A 26,479-nucleotide genomic window follows, 5' to 3' on the forward strand; every position below is an offset into this window, starting at 1 on the left:
AGCAGGGGCCTTTTAAAGAAGAACAGGAAATTCCCTGGAGCTGTCCAATACATACACAGGAGCACGATGCTTCAGCTGGCCAGAAGTCAGCTCTGTATTGCACTCAGGGCACTTTGGAACAACGGTGTATGCAGCAAGTGGGTCAGATGGACAGCTTACCCCTGGTCTGTGCGACCAGGCAGGCGTGGAATGTGGAGAACATCGCACAGATGTGTGCTGTGCAGACAAGAGGACATCACTTGCTGTTGCAGCTCTGCTAGCTGAGGTTCAGATGGAAGTTAGGCTCTGAAATGCAGGTGATCACAGCATCTGCAGCCATGGCCAACTTTTCATGCTGTGCTTTTGTGGAACAACATGAGAGGGAAAAAAACCCACATGCCCTGCTTTCCGGAATGTCCCTCCGCCATCAGCTTCCCCCAGCATGCCACCAGGTGGTGCAACACGGGCTGTGCAGATCAGATACGACCATCCTTTTTCCCAGCCATAGGAAAAGCAAGCTCCTGATACTTGTTTCTGACCACTGGCCGGTAGCTACAATTCCCTGGAGAGCATCAGGTCTTTGTCCAATCAACCTTTGCTGTCACTGACCTGGGTGGTTTCCTACAGCCCATTTATTCCATCAGAGGGCTATTGAGACTGCTCCTGCTCCTGCCTGTGCCTGCCGGGCACACCAGTGGTACCAGTGACACTGGTGAATTGCTTTTGCATCCCCAGGATCCTTCCTTCTTCAGTGGCACCACCGTGCCACCTGCATTTTCATCATGCTCAGAAAAAAATCTCTGCCCATCAGCTGATCCAGGAGAGCCTATTCCTAAAACAGACCAAAGTTATTTCTGTTTCCTCTGCTGCTTTTACCTCCTCGTGTCCGGATTGTTCAGCTCAGTCTTTGCTCGCTCGATGGAGGATTTCTTTACATCACACAAGTCTTTTAATCTTTCCATGATCAAAACAAGTCGGAGCACCTTTACTATTGTGCGGTCTCTTTTAAACTGGGGTGAGCTGAACTTTCTATGCAAAGATGTGACCTCTCCTGAAATCCCTTGATCAGCAATTTCCCTTGCTCTCTCTTTCATGTCGGAGGCATTATGAAACACTGGAAACTACACATACTTCCAGAAGGAAGTTAGTGAGAAAATTCAAATAATCAACTCGGCCCCAAGAGATGTGGGTCTCTTTCCAACTTTGAAAGCTCTTTCCTAATAGAAGTTTTGCTTTTGAAAGTCTTTTGTTGAGCAAGTAGCTGAAGATACAGCTTCTCTAGAGTCTGATTATACGTTCAGCCCGGGGCAAGCAATAAAAAACCTGCCCAGTGCTGTGAGGTCTGAATCAGGTGCTAACACCGAACATGTGCTGGAGCCTCCACTTTCCTCTCCCTCAGTGCTGGGCACTGGAACATTCACCATTTTATAGCCTGTGGCAATGAAAGGCCAATTTAAGAGGGAAAGCATTGCTGACAGTGTTATCCAAAAAAAGCCAGGCTCTGCTTTAACTGCTCTCCGCCCAAGACTTTGGTGAATCCAACACCACTGTGACATGCTGAAAAAATTTGCTTTGAACAGCAGCCTTTGGAAGCAGCTACAGAGAAGCAATCACAGGCCCAGAGACAGACAGACTCTGTATGTACATTTATTACTTCATACAATCAAATTGCTTATTGTACAAAAATTAGCAGTGCCACCCAATAGGGCTTTCACAGACGTTTAGAAAGAGACATGTAAACACAGCTTTAGAACTCGATTTTATGTCACATAGGTACAAACTTGTGTGCGTATACACATACACACACGGGCGTGTATGCAGCTCTATACACAGACCAAATTGTTGCAGCAGGCTGTGAGATGCTAGTACATTGTTCTCTAATGAATTAAGCACCCTTAAAGAAGGCTTTCCCCAAAGGGACACAAGTTGGACTTGCATTCCTCCCATTGTTAGCCTGGCCTTCCTCCCCTAATTGCTCCTTGCTATTTCTCACTGTTGGCTCTCTTCCAGAGGCAACGAGGTTGGCGGTTGGTGTTAGAGCTAGTCACCTACACTGAAGAGCCTCAGCACGAAAGGGATGGTCTCTGCCTTGTGGGCTGCCTGATCCACAGGAGCCTGCTGTAACACTCAGGCATTGCATGGACAAATATCTATGGCCTGGAAACTTTCACTTTGTTATTCTGCAGTAGAAAAGAATGAATGGACCTGTACAGAAAGAACACTTTAAGGTACAAAATCACAATCTTTAGAGAAAAACTGCAGCACCCAAATAATTCCCACTGGAAGGAATGTCCAGTGTTGTGAATTCTGCTTACCGTTTAAGAGATTAGTTCAACACCTTGAGGGAAGGAATGACATTTCTGCTAAACATTGTGCTTTCAACAGCAGCAAGGGCCCTGCTGCTTGCAACATGAAACTGAGAAAACTGGTACTTACATCTTCCTAAGTAGCAACTGCTGAATCCAGCGCTGCTCTCAGGCAGATGAATGGTGTGAGTTATTGGCATTCATGTCTATTTCCTTCTAGATCTTGCCTGTGTGGAGTAAGCTCCTTGGGCAGTACTTGTCTCACTAGGGAGCAACCCTGAAGTGCTAATCTGGCACTGGCCACAGAAGACTCTTACAGCTTTCCTCATTTCTACTGCAGTAAAACAAAAAGAAAAAAAAAAAAAAAAAAAAAAAAGGAAAAAGAATAATAGCTTCAGCCTACAGCTTTCATAAGGAAGAAATGACACTCCGTGGCAACGCTTTCAAAGCTTTCTTTCTATAAGGGTCCAGCTATTCCCTGGGAGGAACAGACTGGCCCTGATAGTAATTTAGCCAAAAATGATAGTCAAATACAGCTTTGCACTTGCTCGTCTTCCAGGGCAGACAGAACTGCTTTTCTCTAACAGTTGCAGGTATTGTGAAGAGCAAAGGCTATACTGTGCAGTTGGTGCAAACTGGGCAGGCAAAAAGTAACTGGAGCTTTTATTCTCTCTGTAGGTGAAAAGGGAAAAGTTGATGTTCTTCCTGCTCTAATCTCCCTGGTCAAGATCGTAACAAAGCCAGTGGAGATGCTCTGTCCCTGGAAAGATTGGGACAGCAGTTGTTTTTCAACCAGTCTGGGGGCACCAGAAAGTATATTTCTGAAAGGCCACACAAAACAGGCCTCTACAGCCCTAGCTGTCGTGTCAAATGCAGGATTTACAGAATCTCTGTGGTGTTTCTCCATGCCAATTAGCGGAGCCCTTTAAAATGGCATGATCCATCCAAGCTGTGGTCTTTACAAAGAGAGAAAGAAAAAGGACTGCTGACAGACAAAGCAGAGAGGACACCACAACCACACAAGTTGCTCACATAATCAGAAGGATGCAGCAGAGTTGTCAAGCACATATCCTGACGGTCCTTGCTCCTGAACGGTAGACATGCTCAAGAAGCATTTACGTTAGTGGTTCACAGGTCATGGCTCAAAAGACCAACGTGCTGGATTACAAACGTTATTTGGCAAGCACCAGCAAAAAAACATACTCCCATCCAAGATGTGGTGGGTGATTCTGAATACCTGGTTTCATTTCTGAGCAAGATCAATTTCTTAGTCCAGCCTACGACACCTGGCTATGCCATCACGAGTCTCAGCAGAGAGACAGAGGGTGCAGAACTCACCCAACTGCAGGACAGCTCAGATCAACCAAGACACTTTGAGTCACGTTTACAACATCACCAATAATTTCAGAGCTTGAATATTCCTCTGTAAATTTTACCTATCCTTCCCATTCCTACATTAGGAAACCCACACGAGTCAGATGTGCTGTGAAAATCCCATGCTGTCAGCATGACAGTTACATTCCAGAGACGGGATTTATCATGCTAGAGTTTATAATCTAACCCTTCTCATCCCTGCACTTGTGCTTGGGACAGGAAGAAACACATAAGAATATAAATGAGATTGTACAGATTACTTCCCCCTAAATTAATTGCATTTATACATTTTAAGAAACCTTCATTTAAGAGGTATAACAAAAATAGTTTTACAACATAAACAAGTGCAAATACCATTGCTTAGTAAAGCTTGGAAAGGGCTCAGGCCTAACTAGAAGACCTGAAGTCCACAGCCATGCATTTTAAAGACATATTAGTGTCTTCACTACTGTTATTTAAATAATATTTAGAAAGCAAAGTTCAAGATTCTACATAAATGCACAATATAAAGTCAAAGTGCCTACTGGTCAAACTTCAAAGTGCCTGATGGTCAAAGTGGTACAAACCATACTCAGCATGGAATGAAAGCAATCAAGGTCCTTTCCTCTCCTTCTCATTTCCATTAGGAGAAGTCACAGGTAACATCATTCCAATCTGAAGTGACATCAAAGCCAAATGCGTGTACAAGAGAGGAGAGCTGAGCCTGCATCTTGATGGAAAACTGATCCTCACTTCTTCTGTGTAAATGCCAGTTAATCCTCAGGCTTTGCTCTGGACATGCAAGAAAACAGCACCAGGGAACAGCAACTTCGATGCCACGTTCGGGAAGGCAGAGTCGGCAGCCCAACAGAACACAGCACTTGGAGCAGGGGGGAAGCGAGCCCTTGTTAGCTCCTCTGGAGTCACATTCCCCAGCTGATTTATTGACTCAAGCCACGAGAGATGAGTACAAGGGGAGGTAAACAGCACTGCTCTTCATTGGGAAAATAAGGTGATTATTCTCAGAAGTATATTTATTCCCTTCCCATTTGGCTGCTTTTAATATTTTGGACATTTTTATTTTTTTTAATTTTAACCATATCACTCCCTTGAACGGCAAACTGAGTTTAAAAGGTTTTGTCACCAGGAAGGGGTGGAGGTGGGACGGGGAGAACAGCAGACCTTTTATTAAACCTTAGAAAAGATTTCTAACTCACATTGCAAGTGAAAACAACAAAAGCCATAAACTCTCAATGGAAAGCTGTCGGTGAGATTAAGCAGATCCAAACTCCGCCATCCATTTCTCGTACTTCTCCAGGTCTGCAGCAGAAACAGATTTGGAGATTTTCTTCAGAGCCAACTCAAAGTCCCCCTTGGTAACTGGCATCTGAAGTTCCTCTTTAGAAAGTGCCCGAATCTCTTCTGGAGTTAAGCCGTTAATACGCCGTCTCATTGCCATTAAAGAGGCATCCCTGGAAATACAGGACAATGCATGGGAGCTAATTGCTAGCAGCATGTGCCATAAGCCTATGAATTTTGATTGTATTCTCTTGCTAGAAACCACTGGCAGGAACACTTCAGAGAGCATTTATTTACCAGAGGAGATGCGGTTCACATCTTTGTTAGCATTCGCATTCCCAGATCCCAACATCAATTCAATATAAAGAATGCACTGGCACCAAAACTCATTTAAGCATATGGCAAATGCACAGAGATAATTAAAACTATAAAACTGAAAGCCTTTTATAATGATTCATAGAGATGAGATTCGACTTCTCAGCTCAGGAAAGGGCAGGGCGGGAGAAGAACTGCACGGAAGGGTTTTTCTTTTTCTCTTCCAAAACTTCTCTGGATGTTGCAGATCTCTCCCCATGCCATTACGATTTCAACACCCTCCCCACACGCAGCACTCAGACACTGACACCACGTGGCCCTGGGGCTGAGGCCATCGGTGCCTGTGGCTCCCATGCTCTACCTGTTCCACCACTCCTCCCCAGCTCTGGAGCCGTCAGCGTGGCCCACTGCCACAGAGAGCACTGCTCATTTCTCACACCACAGCCCACATGCAGTTTGAAATTACATTTTCTCCTTCCCCGGGTTTTTTCCCAGCGGGGGATAACACAGGCCTCAGGGAGAGCAGGTAGTTTAACTATTGCACCGTGTGATACATACCGAAGTTTTCAAAACCGTGGTGCTGCTTCACAATTTCAGCAACGCAGCAAGCAAAAAATATCCCAAGCCATGTTCTTAAAGGATCAGTTCCTCTTGGCAGGGATCCTATCTCTATAAGGGATGCAGAGTTCCTACTGATAAGTTTTTCAAATACCCACTCTCCTCCAGAAAAGCCTCATTTTTCAAAAATTGAAACATGTTGTGGGAATGTGATGGAAACAAATTCAATACTAATGTTATACATTAGCTGTAACAACCTCACACGTATAACATCCAGGGAGAACTTAAGACGCTGCTGCACTGGTGGCTGTCCAAACATAAAACGTGTCGAAGCCCTGAACAAGCAGTCTAGGAAAAGTTCTTTTCTGTCACAGAACTACAAAATTCTAGCTGTTGATCTCATGGGATTTAGAAAAAAGAATCCAAACCTGTTTTGCACTATGTTAATAAACATTTGGTTAATGCAGACAAGGGTAACACGAGAGATCTGCTCAGATAACTTTTACTTAAGATCTAAGCAAACTTGATGACATCTCATGCAAAACACCACGCTGTTTAGAACTGCTCCAGTAACGCGTGGTTCCAGGAAATAGATTTGGGCCTCCAAAATATTCACAGTTAGCTTGCTTCAGCTGCTGTGGCATTGCTTTTTTTTAATCACATAATGCAAATGATGACTTGACACGTGGTCTCATTTGCAAATTAAGGGGAAGGAGATACCTGCAGACATTAGTGATGTCAGCACCGGAATAGCCTTCAATTTTCTCAGCAATTTCTTCAAGGCTGATGTCAGGATCCAGCTCTACTTCCCGAAGATTAATCTTAAGTAGTTCTGCTCTGCCTTTTGCTACGATATAAAAACGTGTGTTTGAAATCTTGCAAACATTATAAACAAAACAAAACATGAACAATTTAGATTTTTCAGTGAAGAATATAAAGAAAAGGGTTTGATACAAGAAAAAGAATGGGACAACAAATCACAGTAAAGTGTGGAATCAAATACAGTAAAGGATAAGGTTTCAATCTGTATATTAAGACAGTGCATTCAAAAGACATTTTCCAAAGTTGTACATCATTAGAAAAGCCTGTTATGTCTCAGGTGACAACGCATTTGGTGACACGCTACCCAAAGGCACTAAAGCACAATCCTACAAATATCTGCTTCTTCTCAAATCCCTTTGGATTCACTCTGCTCAAGTGTTTGATTGCGTATTATTCACACAGTTTAATTAGAAACACAATGAGGATTCTATTAAGAGAGCTTTAGACAACACAAAGCCCCTAACAATAGGCTGAACTTTAAATATGTGTTTAAGCACTTTACCCAGTTGGGACCCAAGAAAGCTGCTGAAGCCTGATAGAAAACAGATATATTAGTACAGTAAACGTAATAATGTATGTATAATAGCAATGCCCTGGCATTCCACTTTCAGACCTAAGTGTAGCAAACATACAGTGATAACCAGCTGCGTAAATGAGTATCGATGCAGCCAATTAACCATTTGTCTTGTGGAGAGCACATCCATATGTGCATTTCAGCCCAAACGCTGAACACTCCAGGCTTGACAGCTTAGGCCTCAGTGTTACTCTGCTTAATGGTGGCAAAGTGGAGGATAAATGCTTTCCTGGCTTTTGCTGTACAGAATCACCAACCAGCTCAGTCCCTTACTTCCACAGACAGTAATTGTTATGACTCAGAACAGAGGACAACCTTGGCAGAGGGAACAGCACTAGGAAAAGCCAAAAGTCGAAAGGAAACATTGCACATGTTTTATTCACTGATGGCACTTCTTTAAAAAGGCAGGGGGAAAAAAACCAGAAAGCTTGTCTAAGGCTGCTGGTTTGGAGTGCTCTGCAGAACTGTCAAGAATATAGACGGGTATCAATCACACACCACTGGGACCAGCTATGAAGTAGGGATTTATTATTTACAGAGCACAGTGTACACACAGCATACCTGCAGAGAGCCTCCTGTATCAGAGAATATTCTTCTCATTTTTCTACTGGGATAAGCAAGCTCTTGCAGTATTTCAAAAAAAAAAAAAAAAAAAAGGGTAGAACGTATGCGTGCACCAAATGCCCCAACACAGAGGTGTATATATGACATGCCATTCTGTTCATTAAATTGCCTGACCACAACAAATGGCACAGCACAGTTAATAAAAACATCACTGAGACTTGCACAGAACAACTCAACTCCTCTTATATATGGAATAAATGCAAGGGAACATAAGACTGGAAATAAAACAGGAGCACATCTCACATGTTGTCCAGGGTGTAATTTACTGTGTCAAAAAAACAATCTTGTTTAATTAGAAACAAGAGCAAGAGCTGATAGGATTTTAAACTAATTGGTCATAAAGACAGGCATCCTGTTAGGAGCCGTGAGCTGCGCAGACAAGCTGTACAGCTATTAAGTGTCCTTATACCTGCTAAACTCAATCACAATTGCTGTCAGCACGAACACGCATCTTGTTATCTTGAGTGCTCATGCAGGGAGATGAAACATCCACTGTACCAAGAAGAAACAAAGCTATGCAAACTTCAAGCGATAGGAATCTCAAAATTAATAGGACAGGTGAATGACAGCTGGGAAAGACAATACAAGCTGAGACGGCTCAGGGCAGGAAAGCAATCAGCCTGCTGCATTCTGAGCGACTCGCAGCCTAGTCATAACAGCGGGCAAGCAGTGATTTACAGTGAACTAAGCCTCTAAGTGAAAATTCATGGATCCACTTCCTTGCATTCGTCTGCAAGGGCACGAGTGCATTTGCAGTATTTCTTAATGTGTCCAAAGGCTGTCTTTGATGATCACTCAAGGATTGGCTGTTAAACATTTAAAATAATTCCAGGCTCATTAAAACTAACTCTCTTTCAGTGTAAGAACCCATCAATTGGTTTGCAATGAAGTGCAGCAGCTCTTTGTTTTTAACCCCCAAGCGTTTGGTGTTTTTTTTTTTCCTTTCTCTCACTCTCTTAAGAATAAAGCAATCCAACCAAGTGATTAACTCCTGAATTTCACTGCTCATCACAAAAACAAAAACTCCTCCCAAATCCAACAGCCTTGGAGTAGTCCTATGGCAGCTTTGGGACATTGTAAAGTAAAATGCTTGTACCAAACATAGAATCACACAGAATCACAAGGTTGGAAATGACCTGCAAGATCATCTAGTGCAACCACCCTCCCATTCCTATTAGTACCACAAGCACTAAACCATATCTCGTAGCTCCTCATCCAGGCGCCTCTTGAACACTGCCAGGGACGGCGACTCCACCACCTCTCTGGGCAGCCATTCCAATGCCTGACCACACTTTGAGAGAAAAAGTTTCCCCTAATATCCAACCTAAACCTCCTCTGGTATAACATCTGGCCGTTTCCTCGGGTCCTACTATTTGCCTGGGAAAAGAGCCCAGATCCTTTTGCACCACAACCTCCCTTCAGGAAGTTGTAGAGTGCAATGAGGTCTCCCCTGAGCCTCCTCTTCTCCAGACTGAACAATCCCAGCTCCCTCAGCCGCTCCTCGTAAGACTTGTGCTCCAGACCCCTCACCAGTTTCGTTGCCCTTCTCTGGACACGTTCCAGGGCCTCAATGTCTTTCTTGTAGTGAGGGGCCCAAAACTGAACACAGTACTCGAGGTGCAGCCTCACCAGTGCTGAGTGCCCACATACCTGTGGGCAAAGGTATATAAATCCTTTTTTCCAGTCTCCGTCGGAGAGCTTCATCAATATCCCAAGGAAAGTTTGTAGCAGCTAATACCATAACCATCTTGGAAGGGTCATCATTCTCCAAAGCACCACCTACCCCTGTAAGCACAACAATTTAAAGAAATTTCACTCTGCTGCTATTATTGATCAAGATGCTTGCTAAGAAATTGTGCAAATGTTACAAAAGCTTAGACAAAGCTCAGCAGCTGTTCCATGCACTCCTAGTGCCGCCTTCTACCTTCACATGGCTGATGTAGCAGGACCATCACTGCCATATAAAGAGGAACAGTTCATTCTTCTGTGAGACAAGGAAGGGCTTTCTTTGACTGTGCTACCAGCACAGTCATGTGCAAGTGCAGCACTGTTAGTAACAGCAAAAATACCATCTGTCAAACATGGCCATAGAAGAAGCAAAAATCACTCCCTGACCTTCCAAACAAGGAATGTAAAGAAATGTTCACATGGAGAGAATAAGTTGCCTACATGGGGTTTACCACAACGAACATTTGAGGACATTATAAACAAAGAGTGGTTCAATAGCAACTGTTATATACAGGTGGTTATCAAAGCACTACACCACAGAACATTCCTTGGGTGGTGGTCCTCACTGCGTGCACGTGTGCAGAACAGGTACAGAATATACCTAAGAGGTAATATTAGCTGTCACCACAGCTAACAGCAAAACCAGATCTGATGATGAGGTCCCTGAGCAGGAGACTCTATGAAAGAGAAGAAATTTATTTAAATTGCTTTAAAAAAAAAAAGAAGGACCAGTATAAACTTCACAAATCTCCATTACCTGCTTCTCCTATAGTCAAGCATCCCTTCAAAATGAGTTCTCAATTTTCTAAAACGGTCATTTTAGAAAAAATAAAGCGGAGCACCTTTTCCAGTTATCCGCCTTCAAATTCTCAGAGAATGCATTCCTCTCAAATTTTGCCTTACTTCTCCCCCATCCATAAAACCAGGCTTTCCAGACTGCTCAAGTTTTTTACATTCCCATCTCTAAGAAAACAGCATCCCAGCCCCAAGCACGGATCTAAATCAGCAATCTTTACCGTCCATTTGCACAAGCAGCTCTGACTTGACTCTGCGACTCGCCTCATGCTCATCAGATGTGCCTCTGCGGCTGCAGATTGAATCAATTTCATCAATGAAGATTGTTGTTGGAGCGTAAAACCTTGCCTTTATTCAAATGAAAACATCATCATTAAGACTGCAGCAGCAAGCACAAGCCCTCATCAGACCATGACCCAGTTTGGCTACTACATATATTACCTTCCCTGCTTGTCACAAGAAAGTAATTCAAGACCTTGATTCACAATCTGTATGGCACATGCTTAAGTTTATATATTTTAAATTGTACACCTCACAAAGAGGAAAAGAAACACAATCACAAAAAGGCAGTTTTTAATATCGAGGTTTTGTGCTTGTGAGGGCAAGGCAAAGGGGATAGAATGGCAACTGAGAGTATGCCAGAAGTAGATCCTGAAGGCAGGAACAACCCTTTCAGTATAGGCCCACACAGGTATGTCCTTCACACAGCCCACATGATGGACTGCACTCAAAAACACTGAGAAGCTTGTCCATCACTCAGAACAGAAACAGAACTAGACTACATATTGCTCCTAGAATAATAGTTCTCAGTTCTTTCCAATTTCAAATAACTTCGTGTAATTTCTGTCAAGATCACCACTCTGCTTTTAGCCAGGAAAGCACTATCCTCAACATGAGTGATGAGCCATTTCCCTCCTAATCCTCAGTGACATTTCAGAAAATGATGAATACACACGTCGTCTTTTCTCTATCTGGATGAGAGAAGCTTAGTGCAGTAAACTCAATACTTTCAGTGTGCTACTGGAGGGGCAGGGAACAGAGGGGGAGGCCCCTTCACACCTCACTGATCCCCAGAGCACATCATTGAGGACATACCATTTCAAACAAGAGGCGGACAAGCTTTTCAGATTCGCCTCTGTATTTAGATGTCAGTGTAGAGGAAGACACATTGAAGAACGTTGTTCCACATTCTGTAGCAACAGCTTTTGCTAGCATTGTTTTGCCAGTACCAGGAGGACCAACCATCAGCACGCCCTGAAAGATGAAAACAAAGGTGATGAACAACAAGTAAAATTTGTGCAACAGTCCTTTATACTACAGCTCAAAATAAAATAAAACCAGTAAAACCAGCATTTTGATTGCTTAGTATCATCATCATCATCAGTGGAAAACAAAAGAATGCTGCATTATGAGAACAGCATGGAAGCATTCTGTGACTTATTCTCCTTACTGCCCCACTGAAGTCAAAATCACAAAAGGCGATTGCTGCAGCTATCACCTGGGAAGCAGGTGACAGATTTACAGACTTGCTCTGAATCAGGCAAGGCCTGGACTTGAACTTGGCTCTTTCCCAACTTACAAGTGGCTGTACAGAAGGATGAAGAGAATGAATTCATCTTTTTGGAAGACTCCTTCATGAAGAAAGCTCCACCAAAACCAAAATGCTTTTTGTGTTCATCAGTAGAGCATTTTCCTACAGAAAAACATTTTGTCAAAAAATCCTAACCATGTACAATTATGAATCTGGCTGATTTTTACAATTCAGTCTGCATGAGAACATTCACTGGGCACAAGGGTTTGTCCTATTGCTTAATCTCTCCATCTTAGTATTTCTGTGGCCAAAGTACTACTTATTACCACCTCCTGGATGAAAAGCCATTCTCACCACACTGCTGGACAATTTTTGGCTTATGTGGACTGCTGCTCAACTCCATTTAATATGAACTTCAATGATTATTTAAAAAAATGTCACCTGGACAACTGAGCTACGATCAAGTCCCAGCCTGGCAAACACATCATTAGACTGCCTTTCTATCTGCGCTCTGTCTGTAAGAGAGTAAGAAATACACGCTTCTCCAGCAAAGGGCATTCTGTGGAGAATCCTGTGTTGAAACAACAGAAGGAAGGGGTGCCATTCAAAGGACCTGGACACACTTGAGAAGTGGCCCCATGTGAACATCACACAGTTCAACAAGATCAAGTGAAGGTGCTGCACCTGGGTCAGGGCAATCTCAGGTACATGTACAGGCAAGGAGTGGATCAAGAACAGTCCTGAGGAGAAGGACTTGGGGGTCCTGGTTAACAAAAAACTGAATACGCGCTTGCAGCCCAGAAAGCCAACTTCATCCTGGGCCGAATTAAAAGAGAGGTGGCCAGCAGATTGAGGGAGGTGATTGTTCCCCTCTACACCACCCTCATGAAGCTCTACCTGCAATACTGTGTTCAGCTCTTGAGTCTGCAGCACAAGGAGGACATGGGCTTGCTGCATTAAGTCCAGAAGTGACCACAAAGATGATCAGAGAGCTGAAGCACCTCTCCCATACAAAAAGGCTGAGGGAGCTGAGCTTGTTCAGTCTGGAGAAGAGAAGGCTCCGGGAACACTTTATAGTGGCCTTCCAGTGCCAGACGGGGGCCTACAGGAAAGCAGGGGAGAGACTCTTTATCAGGGAGCATAGTGATAGGGCAAGAGATAATGGTTTTAAACTGAAAGAGGGGAGATTTAGATTAAATATTAGGAGGAAGTTCTTTGTTCAAAGGGTGGTGAGGCATTGGAACAGACTGCTCAGAGAAACTGTGAATGACTGTGTTCACTACCAGGCTGGATGGGGCTTTGGGCAACCTTGTCTATTGGGAGGTGCCTCTGCTCACAGCAGAGGGTTGGAATTGGATGAGCTTTAAGGTCCCTTCTAAGTCAAACCATTCAGTGATTCCACAATTTATTTACTCATCACTACGCAAGCAGGCTTTTAGCTACATATACAGTACACTCAGGACCCACATTAAGACTGAAGCATCAAGAATGGTTAATCAAAGACAGCCATGACTCAAAGACAGTATTTTTTAAGTGGGACACAACAGAAACAACACAGGCTTCTGAAAATAAGTGATTCCTTCCATCATGAAGTTACTGCTGACTCCAAGGAGGGCTAGTTCACAATCATATTTTTAAATACTTATGTTTATGAATAGTCTGACCATTTCAGCAACACACTGTACCACCCCCTCAGCATTAGGACAGGGCACTATGATTCTGAGCATGGCACTATGAAAAACGTAGCCTTTTTTCCCCAACTACAAAATCTTACCACATGCTAACAAGAGTTTCCTAAAATGAAGTTGTACTGGGTTGCAAGGGTAATCAAATTAGCTAGAATTAGAATTGCATATCATAATGTGCTTTGCAATTAATATCTTACATAAAATACCATAACAGTAAAATATCTGTTAAATGCAAGCCACATAGCAAATTAGATTTCATCTGTTCCTCACAAAAATTTACTTCAAAAAGCACACAGAATGACATGAAAGAGATCTATAAAAACAAATCAACCGGGAATGCAATTATTCAAAAATGTACTATTCAGAAGCAATAGCCTCTCTGTACTCCATTTCCCATTAACTCTTAATACCTTTATTGCCATTTAACACTTAGCTAATGCAAGCTCAATGTACATTCATTGGTAAATTAAGTTAGAAATGTTCATACTGCTAACAGTCTAACAGCTAACAGTCCAATGTCATTCCTCAGGCTGCCCAAGGTTTCCTAAACTCCAGGGCAACAAGCATGACAAGCAAACTGACTCTTTTTTTCTCCCCATGAACATTCAGACATACACTACGATTTGAGTTGCTGCACAGTCATACCAATAATATTATAATAATGCAAGTGTGAGCCTGGAGTGACTGGGTGAAAATTACTTGGCCTGTGATAGGTAGGGCAGAGATGACTTACTGTTCTCTCTAAGTTTCAAATGTGCTTATTTTTATATTTTAAAATATCATCTACATCAAATCACACTTAATCCTTGCTCCTGACAAACTGTCGGAGCTGGTGACACAAAGGCTAATGGTAGTTTTTTGGATGCCACCTTGGTCTCCCATTATTCTGGAAGATCAAATTCCAGCTTCAGTCACACATCTTGCTCACTGCTTCATTCAAAAGCCCATCGCTTTGCACCTTCTGCATAGCTATGACAGTGGGCATTACCTAGCACAGGATACTGGGGGCATTATATATGGACCTAACAAAGGTGCCATGCAGTCACACCAGATGCGAAGTCGGGGGAACACCAAGCTCTCTGGGGATAAAGAGAAAAGAAATGTCAGTTAAAAAAAAAAAAAAAAAGTAACAAAAAAAAAAAAGAAGAAGAAGAAGAAAAAAGCCACACCTTGAATTCTCAGCAAAATGAGATGTGCATGGCTGCAAAGAGAAACACAGAATCAAGACGCTCTTTCTCTCTGCAACTACGAGGCTGCCACTTACTCACTAGTTAAAATCCTTGACAAACACAAAGACTTCTTTATTCCTCCTCTAAGGCTCTGTTAATCCAAAGTATTCCAATAAGAAGCTGAAACACACTGCAGGGAGTAAGTGTTTTGATGAAATCACTGCAGGGTTACTTCTTGCTGTTGTAACAATCACTAGAAGAGCAGTGGGAAGCACAGCAAGCAGCCAGGCCTTCTTGGCACAAAGCAGTTCAGAGAAAAAGAAAGAGCAAGCCTGTGGACACTCACAGACCCAGCTGCAAGCACACAGTACCTGTGTTGAATCGGGAAGGCAGCCGGCTCCTTCATACCAGGCACTGTCCTCTGAATGCAGGGGCAAACAGCAAGGACTGTCTTGGGAATTACTCTCAGGAGAGTCTGAACATCCGAAAACAGATCTGGCTGCCTTTTCCCTGAGTTATTGTCCTGAATGCCTAGGCTCAACAAATGCCTGCTGCTACACTGATTACTGCGAGAAACAGCCTTCTCTTCAAAACTTCTCATCCCTGTAGCACAGTCAGAGGTCAACAGTAAGGAAAATGCATGCTGTTCTGCATGAGAAATAAATTCAGGAGAGTTACAGCTTCACGAGTCACCAGGGAGAAGGCTAACAATGAAGACCCTTCATGGACTTGTCAGAAATCAATTTGCATTTCAGACTGAAGGAAGGAAATAATCGTATCGTTCTTTCCACGTCTGCAACCACCTAGTTTCCAGAAGCAATACTGGCCAGCAGGAAAAGATAATCTCATGCAAAGAGAAAGAGACTCTAACTCTGACAACCAGGCTGCTATTTCGCTACCTGTTGCCACAGTATTTGGAGACAGGATCAGCAGCACTCTTCATGCTGCCTGCAGCCTGCTGAGATACCTGTCTTAGAGACAGATGGCCACTACATCCTCTAGCCGTGCTAAGAGGTGAAAAAGCAGCATAGCAGCTCTTTACTCCCTTCAAAGTTTTTGAAGACTGGACAGATGGGGTTACTGTAGCCTATAATGAGGGTATGGATCAAATTCCTCTACACCGAGAGGAAAGAAAAGAGATTTGGTTGTTTAACAGATACTAAAATTTCACCCTGTATTTGTGACCTGCGATATCTTTGTCCAAGCTGATACCTTGGTTAACCTCAAGGTCAACCTCAAGCCTGGTGCTTAACCACAATCACGCTAACACCAACAGCCATAAAGCTCCAGCCCACAAGTTGTGCTGAGTCCAGGTTTGGACTACCTCCTTGCAACTCACTAAAGCCTCTGTGAACATCTCTCACGCAGCAATCCCAAGGTTCTGCTATTGACTCCCACCCTTTCACCTTCCTCTCTTTACTGTCTGTAGACACAAGCCCCCAAAATGACAAGTTTTCTACTCAAATGCTGCATGACTTTGTTTTGTAAACAGACAGCACAATGAGGATTCAAGAGCAGCTCAGGCTGAAGAAGGACAGCTTTGAAGGCCAGTCCTAAGTGTAAATCAGAGAAGTCTTAAGGGCCAAACAGGAAAAGACAGGGCAAGCATTAGTAACACAAGGTCTGACGTATGTTGAACTGCTGCACTAATCTACAGAAACCAGCCATGTACATCGCATTCTCTACACGTCATGTCTTTGGAGACTCAGAATGACAGACAGCTTGCAGCAGTCTCTTGTCCCAGTTTATCACTGAATGTTTCCCCATAACCAGATGGCCACTATGCTGTGACCAGTCATTATTAAAACAAGCATCAATCCATCCCACAACTAAAGCAAGATAATTTTATTCTCTGTGTACAGCAACATCTTCCCTCTGATTCCTTTTCAGCTCTGAGCAAGGCCCAGGCCACGGTTGTCACCAGTCCATCACCCAGCCCAGCTCAGCCCCATGTTACAACAGCTTACTGTTGCAGCAGCTCACGCTCCCACTCTGAACTCCCACCACTCCACAGGTAACTCAGGCTAGCTGCAAGCGCAGCTGTAAAGCTAAATCATCAGACCAGACTTCTGTCTCTCCTGAATTCCTTGCATCACGCAGCCTGCAAAGTGCAGTCAGCATAAGAGAGAGCTGGCACATACAGAAATAAAACCAGTCCAACAATTGCTTTCCTTGGTTGAGAAGCAACCACTGTAACAAATCAAGCTTTCCATTAGGCATTTCTGCTTCTCTCAATATGCACTAAATGTCTGCTCCCATGCACAGGCTGATCTATTCACATCGAGAAGCAATGCCTGAGTAAACACAAAAGAATTATATAGTGTGAAACCTGCATACACTTCCAGCTGTTTATTTCAGTGCATTTTACATGAATCATTATGAGAGGTTTTCATGAACAAATTCTTGAACTTTCCTGTTTGGCATTTGAGGTACCCACTGCAGGCATCCGCACACCCTACAGCAGCAGGCATACGTAACTACAGCTTGCATTTACTAAAGCACCAAATAAATCCCTACCTTCCAAGGTCTTCTGATCCCTTTGAAAAAATCAGGCATCCACATCGGAAGAACAACAGCTTCTCTTAATAATTTTTTGGCTTCTTCCAAATCTGCTATGTCATCCCTGTACAAAAGAAAGAAACTTTTATGAGATTCCTGTATGACAATATTTCTCCTGCTTTTACAGAAGAACAAATAAAGTTTTTCCCTTAGTACCATCTCTTTTAGCATGTATTTGCCTCATGAGAGTACCCCTACAATCCTGTGACCTAAAACTAAATCCATTTGTGAAAGGTAGGGAAAAAATGAATTTCAGCTCAAGATACTCTCAGTTGCTTAATTAAAAATTGATTTGGACAGTGTGAACACCAAAGAGATATCTTCAGAGTTCTCTAGAGTGCACTTCTATTATGGCAGTACTTGCAATGGATGTACTGCAAAAAATACCAGTTAGCACAAAAGCCTAACTGTAATCAAACTAATAAACTGTTAAAGCCAAAAGACCTTGCATTGCTCATTTGCAGAAAACTGTGATGTCTCCCTATCTTAAAATTTAGGAGAATGATAATTCCTCCCCTTCTCCACACTAGCAAAAACACTTCAATAGAGACAATCCTCATACCAATGAATGCTTGGATTCCTCGACACAATGTCCCTTTCAAGAGCTTCAACCAAGTCTTTGTCATAACCCACTCCTCCATCAAATCTTGGAACATCATCAGCAACACCTTCCTGGGGTGTTTTCTTTCCCTAAAAGTGAAAGTCACAGATGTACATAAGAACATATTTCTTTGCACATATTCTTTACTAGTAACATATAACAATATTGTCTGCTTTGCTTCTCCTCAAGCCGCAAGGTACAAAGCTTTAACACAGCCATCACAGTACCACGATGGCCAGCAAATATTTTCATACCTTGCACTCCAAGAAGCAACCCCAAACACCTGTGGTTGCTTCCACCACAACTGCACAATGCTTTCTTCGTGGATGCTGCTCAAAATGATAAAAGCCCACCAGACTTCACAAAACGTCACAGCAGGTGGGCTGGTTAGTTGCTTTTTTTGTTTTATTTATTAGCAAACCAGATTCTCTTAACAAAGCTAAACCACTCTTTAGGTAACTGACACCAAACACAGGAATGCAGAAGCAGGCTAACAATGCAGCTAGCGTTGGGGCTTCAGCTGCAGCACACAAAAGTCATGAAAGATCCTGGCTTAGAAGGGACTCATCAGGATCACTGAGTCCAGCTCCAGCTGAAGACCAGACCACCCAAAGTCAGTTCTGAAGATGCTCCATCTGCCACGTTACCTGCCAGAGCTAAACCCCTGGCACACTGTCATGACAAAGCTGTGACACATGCAATCTTCAAAGGAGGAGAACCAAGAAGAATCTCTCCCACTGTTTAATTAAGGCCTTCTTGCCCAGCATTTCTCCTTTCCTCAGCTGCAACCTATCCACTTCCCTTCTCTCATTGAAGCCAGCTCCATTAAGACTTAAATGCTTTTAAAAGGTCATGTTTATTTAAGGACTGCACTGAGAGCCCTAAGGAAGCTCCCAAGTCACCCGGACCTCTTTGAACTCCAGCAGTTTCTGCACCATGCTGAGATCCATTCAACTGCCAAGCTCAGCCCTGCACTGCCCCCAACGACCACAGGTCTCTGGTTAATGCCTCCACAATGCCATTGAGCTTGTGGGGCAAAGCACTGTTTTCCCTTTGATGCATTAGAGCCCCACTCCTCCTCTTGGGCTTCAGACAGAAACCGATTTCCCTCCCGGCTAAATGGCAGTGCTCAGCCATGCTGGGAAAGCAGCTGTAAGGCAGGGGGCTGAGCAGGGAGCTGCTTTCGAGCTCCTCACTCAGCCTCAGCAGCGAGTTAAAGGATCTCAGCTGGCTGCACAAAGGCAGCCTTGCAGAGAGTCTGAAAGGCAGATGGAGACACAACGAACTTAGCACTGCAAAAAGGCAGCGGCTGCAGCATGCCCACCACTTGCCCGTGAGGGAGCCATTTGTCTCCTCTCTGGTTTTATTTCTCAGTTACAAGTGGAGTCAGTGTTGTTTGGTGCTCCCAGATCAGGGCTTTTGCAATGGAAATTAAGCTGAGAATTGTGTTCAGAACAAAAAGCTGATGTAAAAAATGTAATGGCGTGGTGTAAAAAAAGGAAACAGAGAGAGAAAGCCCTGTAGAGTTTGGAAGGTTTTAGAAGACAGAAAATGGAATCCAAATGTAACTGTAAAAAAAGAAGAAAAAAAAACACAATAAAATGAAAGGTATTTGTTACACATTTCTCTCATATTCCTCTGCAGTGAACTGATTTTCCTAGCGGAAGACTTTTCTTGAGCCTCTCAAAACCTGTCATCTGTTTGGCGTTTGCAGGGTGTAGCAAAGCAAGGCAGGCTGCAAAGCGCAAGGGGAAGGAGGTCGCTCAGCTTCGGCACGGGGGGGGGGGGAAGGCTGAAGCAGCAGCTCAAAGCCACGGCCAAGGCAGGGTCACTCTGCCTGCAGAATGTTTGCTGTGTGGGACAAACTGAACAGAACAGCACGTGTGTGAAGTGGTGCAGGCAGTGGTGAGCCTTCCATGTGGCAGCTGAAAGAAGGGAAAGGAAAAGAAAGGAGGAAAGAAAAGGAAATTGAAAAGAAATGGAAAAAGAAAAGGAGAAAAAAGAGTAAAGGAGAAAAAGAGGGGAATAAAGGGAGAAAAGGGGAGGTAAGGATAAGAAGGTAGGAAAATAGGAGAAAAAAGAATGAAAAAAAGGAGAAAAGGTAGGAAAAAAAAAGGATAAAGGGGGGGGAGAAAAGGAGAAAAACAGGGAAGAAAAGGAGAAAAAAAAAAAAAAAAAAAGTAGAGCAGAAAAAGGCAAAATAAAGGAAAAAAGGAAGGATCCTATGCCCAGCCACCAGCTCACAGCAGTGCCACCATAAGGCCTGAGCCCAGCTCCAAAGAAAAGCTGGATGGTCATCTTCCCTGCTTCCTGTGCCTATCTCGCCAGCAGTGTGAGAAAAGGGAGGCATGCTCTCAGCACTGTGCTGATCGTCATTTTGATGAAATTCAGTGTTTCAGGTTTTTCAGTTCTGGAATTGAACCAAAATTTAAAACATTTACAGTCTTCGCGTGCAATAAAATTATTAATGTCAGTCCTAAATTGGTCCAATATGCAATCTGCAGTCAGTAGGTGAGTAGAGACCAGAAAGAAAGAAAAATCTGTCACCTGGATGCAGGCAGGATTGAGTTACATGTTCTTGGAGTCATAAAATATAATGTTTCCAATCAGATCCTCATCTCATTCCTAAAACAGATTTAGTTAAAGCTGCTGTGATGACTTCTCAGTAAGGGGGTGTGTGAATGTGTGTAGGCAGAGGTGCACAAGTATTCAAGAGACTGATCCCACCCACTCCCCTTGGTCATCATATCACCAAGCTTCCTCCTCTGCCAAGTTCTGACTTAAACACACATAGAAATGCATCATGAAGGAGTGTCAGACTGACCTACTGGAATATAAAATCTCCTTTCCAGAATGAACCTATTTCTATTCTTGTACTAGGTTTGTGCATTGGTTTCATAGTCTTCTCTTCCGTGTGTCCACCACCCTGATGGGCAGAAAACATGCCTGTGCACTGCCTCATTTTCCATATCAACCAGCATCCTCTGGGAACACAGCTGAATACAGTTCCCTGTTCACTTCGGCAGCCCTTCTGCTCTCCTCTCTTCTCATGTGAGCACATTTTCCAGGAGCTTGGCATTTGAATGCACACAAAATGCTCCAGCCACTGCCACCACGAGCACCCCTAATGGCACTGGTAGCTCTCACTTGAACTAGTACCACCACAGGCCCCTCGCTACAAGAATGACATTGAAGTCCTGGAGTGTGTCCAGAGAAGTGCAAGGAAGCTGTGAGGGGTCTGGAGCAAAAGTCTGATGGGGAGCGGCTGAGGGAGCTGGGATTGTTCAGTATGGAGAAGAGAAGGCTCAGGGGAGACCCTATGGCTCTGTACAACTGCCAAGGGAGGATGTGGTGAGATGGGAGTTGGCCTCTGCTCCCATGTAACAGCAGTAGGACAGGAGGGAATGGCCTCAAGTTGCGCCAGGGGAGATTCAGGTTGGATGTTAGGAAATACTACTGCTCCAAGAGAGTGGTCAAGTGCTGAACAGGCTGCGAGGAGGTGGTGGAGTCACCATCCTTGGAGATGTTCAAGAAACATTTAGATGTGGTACTGATGGGAAATAGTGGGAAATATTGGTGACAGGTGAACAGTTGGACTGGATGGTCTTAGAGGTCTTTTCCAACCTTGGTGTTTGTATGATTCTATGATCATATCTGCTGATACATTAAAGCTTTTCCACAACTGCTGAGCTCCCATCTTCTAGCAGAAAATATCACTGCCATCTCCAAGTACATGGCCTGTTGCTTTGCATCATTGAACATCATCCCATTTCCCATGGCTCCAGCACAGTCATCCAACCCTTCCTCGACAACACCTTCATCATTCTCTGTTGGTTCTTCCCAACTCAGTGTTATCAGCAAGTTTAATCAGCGCTTGTCTCTTTTTTGTGGCCCAGTCATTAATTTAAATCTAAACCAAGAGTAAGTTTCTGGCCTTGAAGAAATCCATAAATAACTTGCCAGTTGACTGTTAATTATCTTTCAGTACCACTTGTCTAAATTCCTCTTGCTGCTTAATTCCTCCACTACTCTTCTTCTACACCTCTTCTAGATCTTCTAAGTCTCTCTAGATTAACTAATTACTTCCAATGTGGCATCCAGGTAGATTAACTTCTTTCTCCAAGTGTTAGTGCTAGTGAAGGCAACACCTATGCTTAAGAAACGGTGTATAGAGCTCTATTCCACTATTCCTCTATTGTGGTTATTCCCAAGTCTTCTACTTTTCCTCTGCTCTATATTTAAAACTTTGCACGCTTTTTAGATAAAATTAAAAACTGCAGTTGCCTGGATCACTTTACCTTTTCACCTCTAAATACAGACATGGCCAACACAATTTGCCATTTCAGTGAGAAAAATATCAGAGCCAGTAACTTTTACTGGAAATCTCAGCTCCAGTGCTGCCATCTCACCCCAGTTCTTGCACAGTACTGGGATGGAGATTATGCAGCCTTCCAGCCATAATGCATGTGTTATGGATGCCTGTACTTCCACCTAAAAGCAACTATTTCATCTCACATTCATTTTCCTATAACCTGCCTTACCTTTGCTTCTGATATTGCCTATCAGCACCATCAAGAAAAAAAATATTTAACAATCATATCTTGATCAATTTTAATATTCCCTTCACAGATATGGCAGCACAGCCCTTTTCTGTTTCATATCCTTCGTAATATCAACCATCCTCATCCACCGAGGTTCAAAAATTATCTAAAGACTAATTCTAAAAAATGTACAATATAGCATCATGAGATTTCTCAAAGACATACCAGGTAACAGTCATGCTGCCTCTTTAAATTGAGTTACTGAAGAGAAGCTAAAACTCCTGGAAATTATGCAGCAGAAAGTACCTTGAGAAGCAACCAAACAATTTCCCATGGAACTCAGAAGAAAAAGCACTTAAAAGTAGTATTTTTGAAAAAGAAATGTGTAAATATAAGGGTTTAGTGGATAAAAACCATTAAGATGGGCTCAAAATTACTTTATGGAGCATTACAAAATAGCATTTTACAGGCAGAGTCGGGTTAAAAATCCTTATCCCAGGGTGATTACAGTCAGAACGAAAAGATGATATGCTGGGAAGGAGGAATAGTGATAGAAAGCTTCATACACACAGCAAAGCAAAATACTCCTAAATATAGCCCCACTATTTATGTTTTATGTTGAAAAATATTACAAGTAAATATGCATATTACACAGTAATGTTACAGCCAGGAAAGAGTACAACCTATTACACTGCAGCCCACATCTCAGGAAATGGGTCTGTCACCCAAGTTCATTGTATGTTCTTAGTAGCCCTACCCAAGCCTGAAAACTAAAGAGCTTTATTACTGTGAGAAAAATGATATCTGATGACTTAGTTTGAAGCTTCAGTTTTGCTCCATTGTTTTTAACCAACCATGAACAGTTACTGAACATCTTTAATTTGACATACAGAGCTTTACTCCAGAAACTGAAAATTATCAACACACGCAAAATAAGAAAGGATAAAACTGAAAGGGAAGTTAAACCTATTTTCTACGCCTCTGCAGAAAATACAGAAAGTTGCATTAACTTCTTTCACTTCCCACACCTGGTTATTTCCTCCTTCAAGATACTTCAAAACTATCTTCATAGGAAAATCATGGGTTCTTTACAAAAATCATTGAAAAACGCATGACAAGTTGTAACCTGATGTGATTTTTGCATATATGCCCCACAGAAAGAAGTTAATATAACTACCAACTAGTTAGAAAACACAAAAAGAAGAGCACACGTTTCTTGAAGAGCAGGCATTGGTAGCTATTTTCCTTCTGCCACCTAGTGACCAATTTATTCAGATGAGGGTAGTGTTTAAAATTCACCGTAATAAAAGGAAGACCTTCATGACTCTGTCTGACAGCAGGTGCTGTAACTAATCGTGTTATTCCCCAACACTGCTGTACAAGTCATGCTGTTGTGAGCTCCTCACAGTAAAGCCCAGTAATGCTCATCACTGCGAAGCCCACCCTCATCACAGTTAAGGCTCTGAAGGCTACCTTGCACCAACACATCTGGGGAATCTGTCACAAACCACGTGTCTCTGGCACAACTGTAAATCATCTCACAGATCCTTACAAGCTTTTTATTAGGTTGCAGGTGACAGACTGTTTATTTTAGATTTCTAAAATGACTAAACTTGATCTGTGCATCTGTGCATCAGTGGCACTGCTAAAGATATGCCTGGCCTTATGTGCTACTAATAATAAGGGTTAGTATATCCTAACACTTTTCTTGTGTATCAAAAGAGCTGTTTATAGTGGAAAGGGTGCACCTTCTGAGTTCTTTCTGCACTGTGTAGATGCAGCTTGGAACAGAAAAGCCACGAGGGTGCTGACCAAAGTCATCTGGAAAAAAACTGGACTAAATATTCTCTTCTTTGTTTACTAAGATCCTTACAAAACTGCATGCTGCACAGAACGGGATGCTTGCGTCTTTGTCAGGACAAAGCCCTCTCAGCACACTGTGGACTTGTATCATTCATACCACAGATTCTTTGGGTTCCCAGCACTGACTCCGCAATTACATTTAAAATGCAAGCATCTCAAACAGTGACTTGCACACACAGGCAGTTTTTTTCAGGCACACAGCCCTTCCTTGACAGTGAATCACTGCCTCTTTCACTTCAGCACTGATTCTTTGGCATGGATCTTCAAAAGAAAGAATCCATAACTTATTCCAATTCATTTCATTATTGTTTTTTATTCTTCTTATTTTATTCTTCAAAACAAAAAACCCTTTCCCAGAAGTATCTTCCTAAACATAATAATAAAAACAAAAGCGTTTTCATAAATGAAAGAAAATTAAAATTGCTATGTCTCCCTCACGTCACATTCAAATCTATAATTTCAAGTAACTTGGCACACACCTGCATAACACAGCACTTACAGAACTCTCCCAGACCTCCATGCACATATAACTATGGCAGGACATTAGCAACAGCACAGTGGAATCCTATTTGTAAAGTTTAGAGAAGGGCACTGGTCTCACTTTTGCACTTTACAAACCTGACTTGAATTTCTTTAAAGAAAAAAGAAGGGTTGGGGGGGAGGGCAGGAGGCAGAAGGGGCCTTTACACAGCCACATCAGAGTTTTTCATTATTTGATAACAAGCTAAGAATGGTTCCAGGCTCGGCCGCACTCCTCACCTTGTCATCCCTCCCTCTGGCCCTCGGCTCCCTGTCACGGCTGCCTGCAGATTTGTCGCTCCTCGCTGCTGGCTGTGCTCTGCCCACGGGCCCACGGGGCTGCAGGCCTGGGGATTCCTTCCTCGAGGGCTTTGCTCCTCGGTTGGGACGCTTGATCTGATGTGGGGCTCTAGATAATAGGCAAGCACAACAATGAAATGCTAAAAACAGCAAAAAGAGCAACATTCAAAAGGAATGGTTCTAATATTCTATTAATTGGCCTTGGTGTATTATCACCAAAGCTGACAAGCTCCCGTCCTATGCGTTGATATCTGCAAATCTAGAAACCTGTTTCTGCTTCTGTCTGACACACGAAGAAAGAAGAAAATATACAAAAGAAAAGTTTCAGTAGTAGAAAGAATGACAACAGTCAGTACTATTATACCAATCTTACAAGAAATGAGCATGCATATAACAAGAGAGGATACAACTTACTAAGTTTTGTAATTGTAGTTTCCTCTGACTTTGAATAAGGAGAATATATCAGGCTATAGTCCTATGCATAAGTTCTACCCAGCCAGAAGACATCCCCAGCAAAACAAAAGCTGACTAATAGCTTTGACAGGCCCCAAAACAGAGAGACAGAATGTTAAAACAATCCTCCTACCGCCATCTTCATTCCCCTGTGTAAAAATGTCAAAACATAAAAATTGCCTCAAAAGTAAATGTAAACAAAGCCAAACTGCAAGCACCTCTACTCTGTGCATCACCCACGATGTCAAAGGGAACAGAGCAGCGGCAGGAGGAGGTGGAATTTATTTTTAAGACGAGGTGTCACAGTTATTTTGCTCTAGGGATTGGTTTTGGAACACAGAACTGAAATCCGTGGCCAGAAATGTCACCCAACTTTAATTAGTGATCCCTGCTTCATCTTCTGCATGGTCTGCAAGAAAACCACTTCCCTGGAATACGATTTAACAGCAGCACATACTTATATACACTCCTGGGTTTTGCTTTCAAACAATTTCTTCAAACTTAACAGCACAGGATAGTGGCTAATTGTCCTTATTTTTATGCACAAATTTAAATTTCAGCTTAAAGATGTGGATGAACTGTTAGGCTTTGAGCTCTATAAAAGATACAAGAAGGAATATATCTTGTATTTCTCACAGCTTTACCACAAAAACTCTGATAATCATTTATATCACTCAAAAAAGCAATCAATTTTAATATTATTTTACTTTCACATTCTTGTGCTGGTTTTTTTTGAAATGTAAAGATCAATTTATCTGATAATCATAAAGCACATGAATTTACACAACTTGGCACTTCTTTCTGCTAACTCAGATCTCTCACTTTACTTTCTTCCTTTGGATGTATGAGCACACAAACATCAACATTATTTGTTATTAAAATGATAGAAACACACAGGCATG

The 26,479-nt window shown here is 42.7% G+C and overlaps 1 protein-coding gene across 1 annotated transcript in view; it reads right to left on the reverse strand.

Moving 5' to 3' along the window:
- Nucleotides 1–4,911: 4,911 nt before the first annotated feature.
- KATNAL1 (katanin catalytic subunit A1 like 1) overlaps nucleotides 4,912–26,479 on the reverse strand; it is a gene marked incomplete at both ends in the record, with an annotated part of 28,996 nt that continues 7,428 nt past the window's right edge. The window contains 8 exons of the mRNA XM_079549788.1: nucleotides 4,912–5,110; nucleotides 6,531–6,657; nucleotides 9,481–9,615; nucleotides 10,575–10,701; nucleotides 11,449–11,607; nucleotides 17,259–17,364; nucleotides 17,863–17,990; nucleotides 25,065–25,233. Of these exons, the coding sequence (XP_079405914.1) occupies nucleotides 4,912–5,110; nucleotides 6,531–6,657; nucleotides 9,481–9,615; nucleotides 10,575–10,701; nucleotides 11,449–11,607; nucleotides 17,259–17,364; nucleotides 17,863–17,990; nucleotides 25,065–25,233 (1,150 nt within the window). The remainder of the gene's footprint in view (nucleotides 5,111–6,530; nucleotides 6,658–9,480; nucleotides 9,616–10,574; nucleotides 10,702–11,448; nucleotides 11,608–17,258; nucleotides 17,365–17,862; nucleotides 17,991–25,064; nucleotides 25,234–26,479) is intronic.

The sequence above is a fragment of the Tetrao urogallus genome (genome assembly GCF_951394365.1).
Source record: "Tetrao urogallus genome assembly, chromosome: 1".
In the NCBI taxonomy this organism is placed as follows: domain Eukaryota; kingdom Metazoa; phylum Chordata; class Aves; order Galliformes; family Phasianidae; genus Tetrao; species Tetrao urogallus.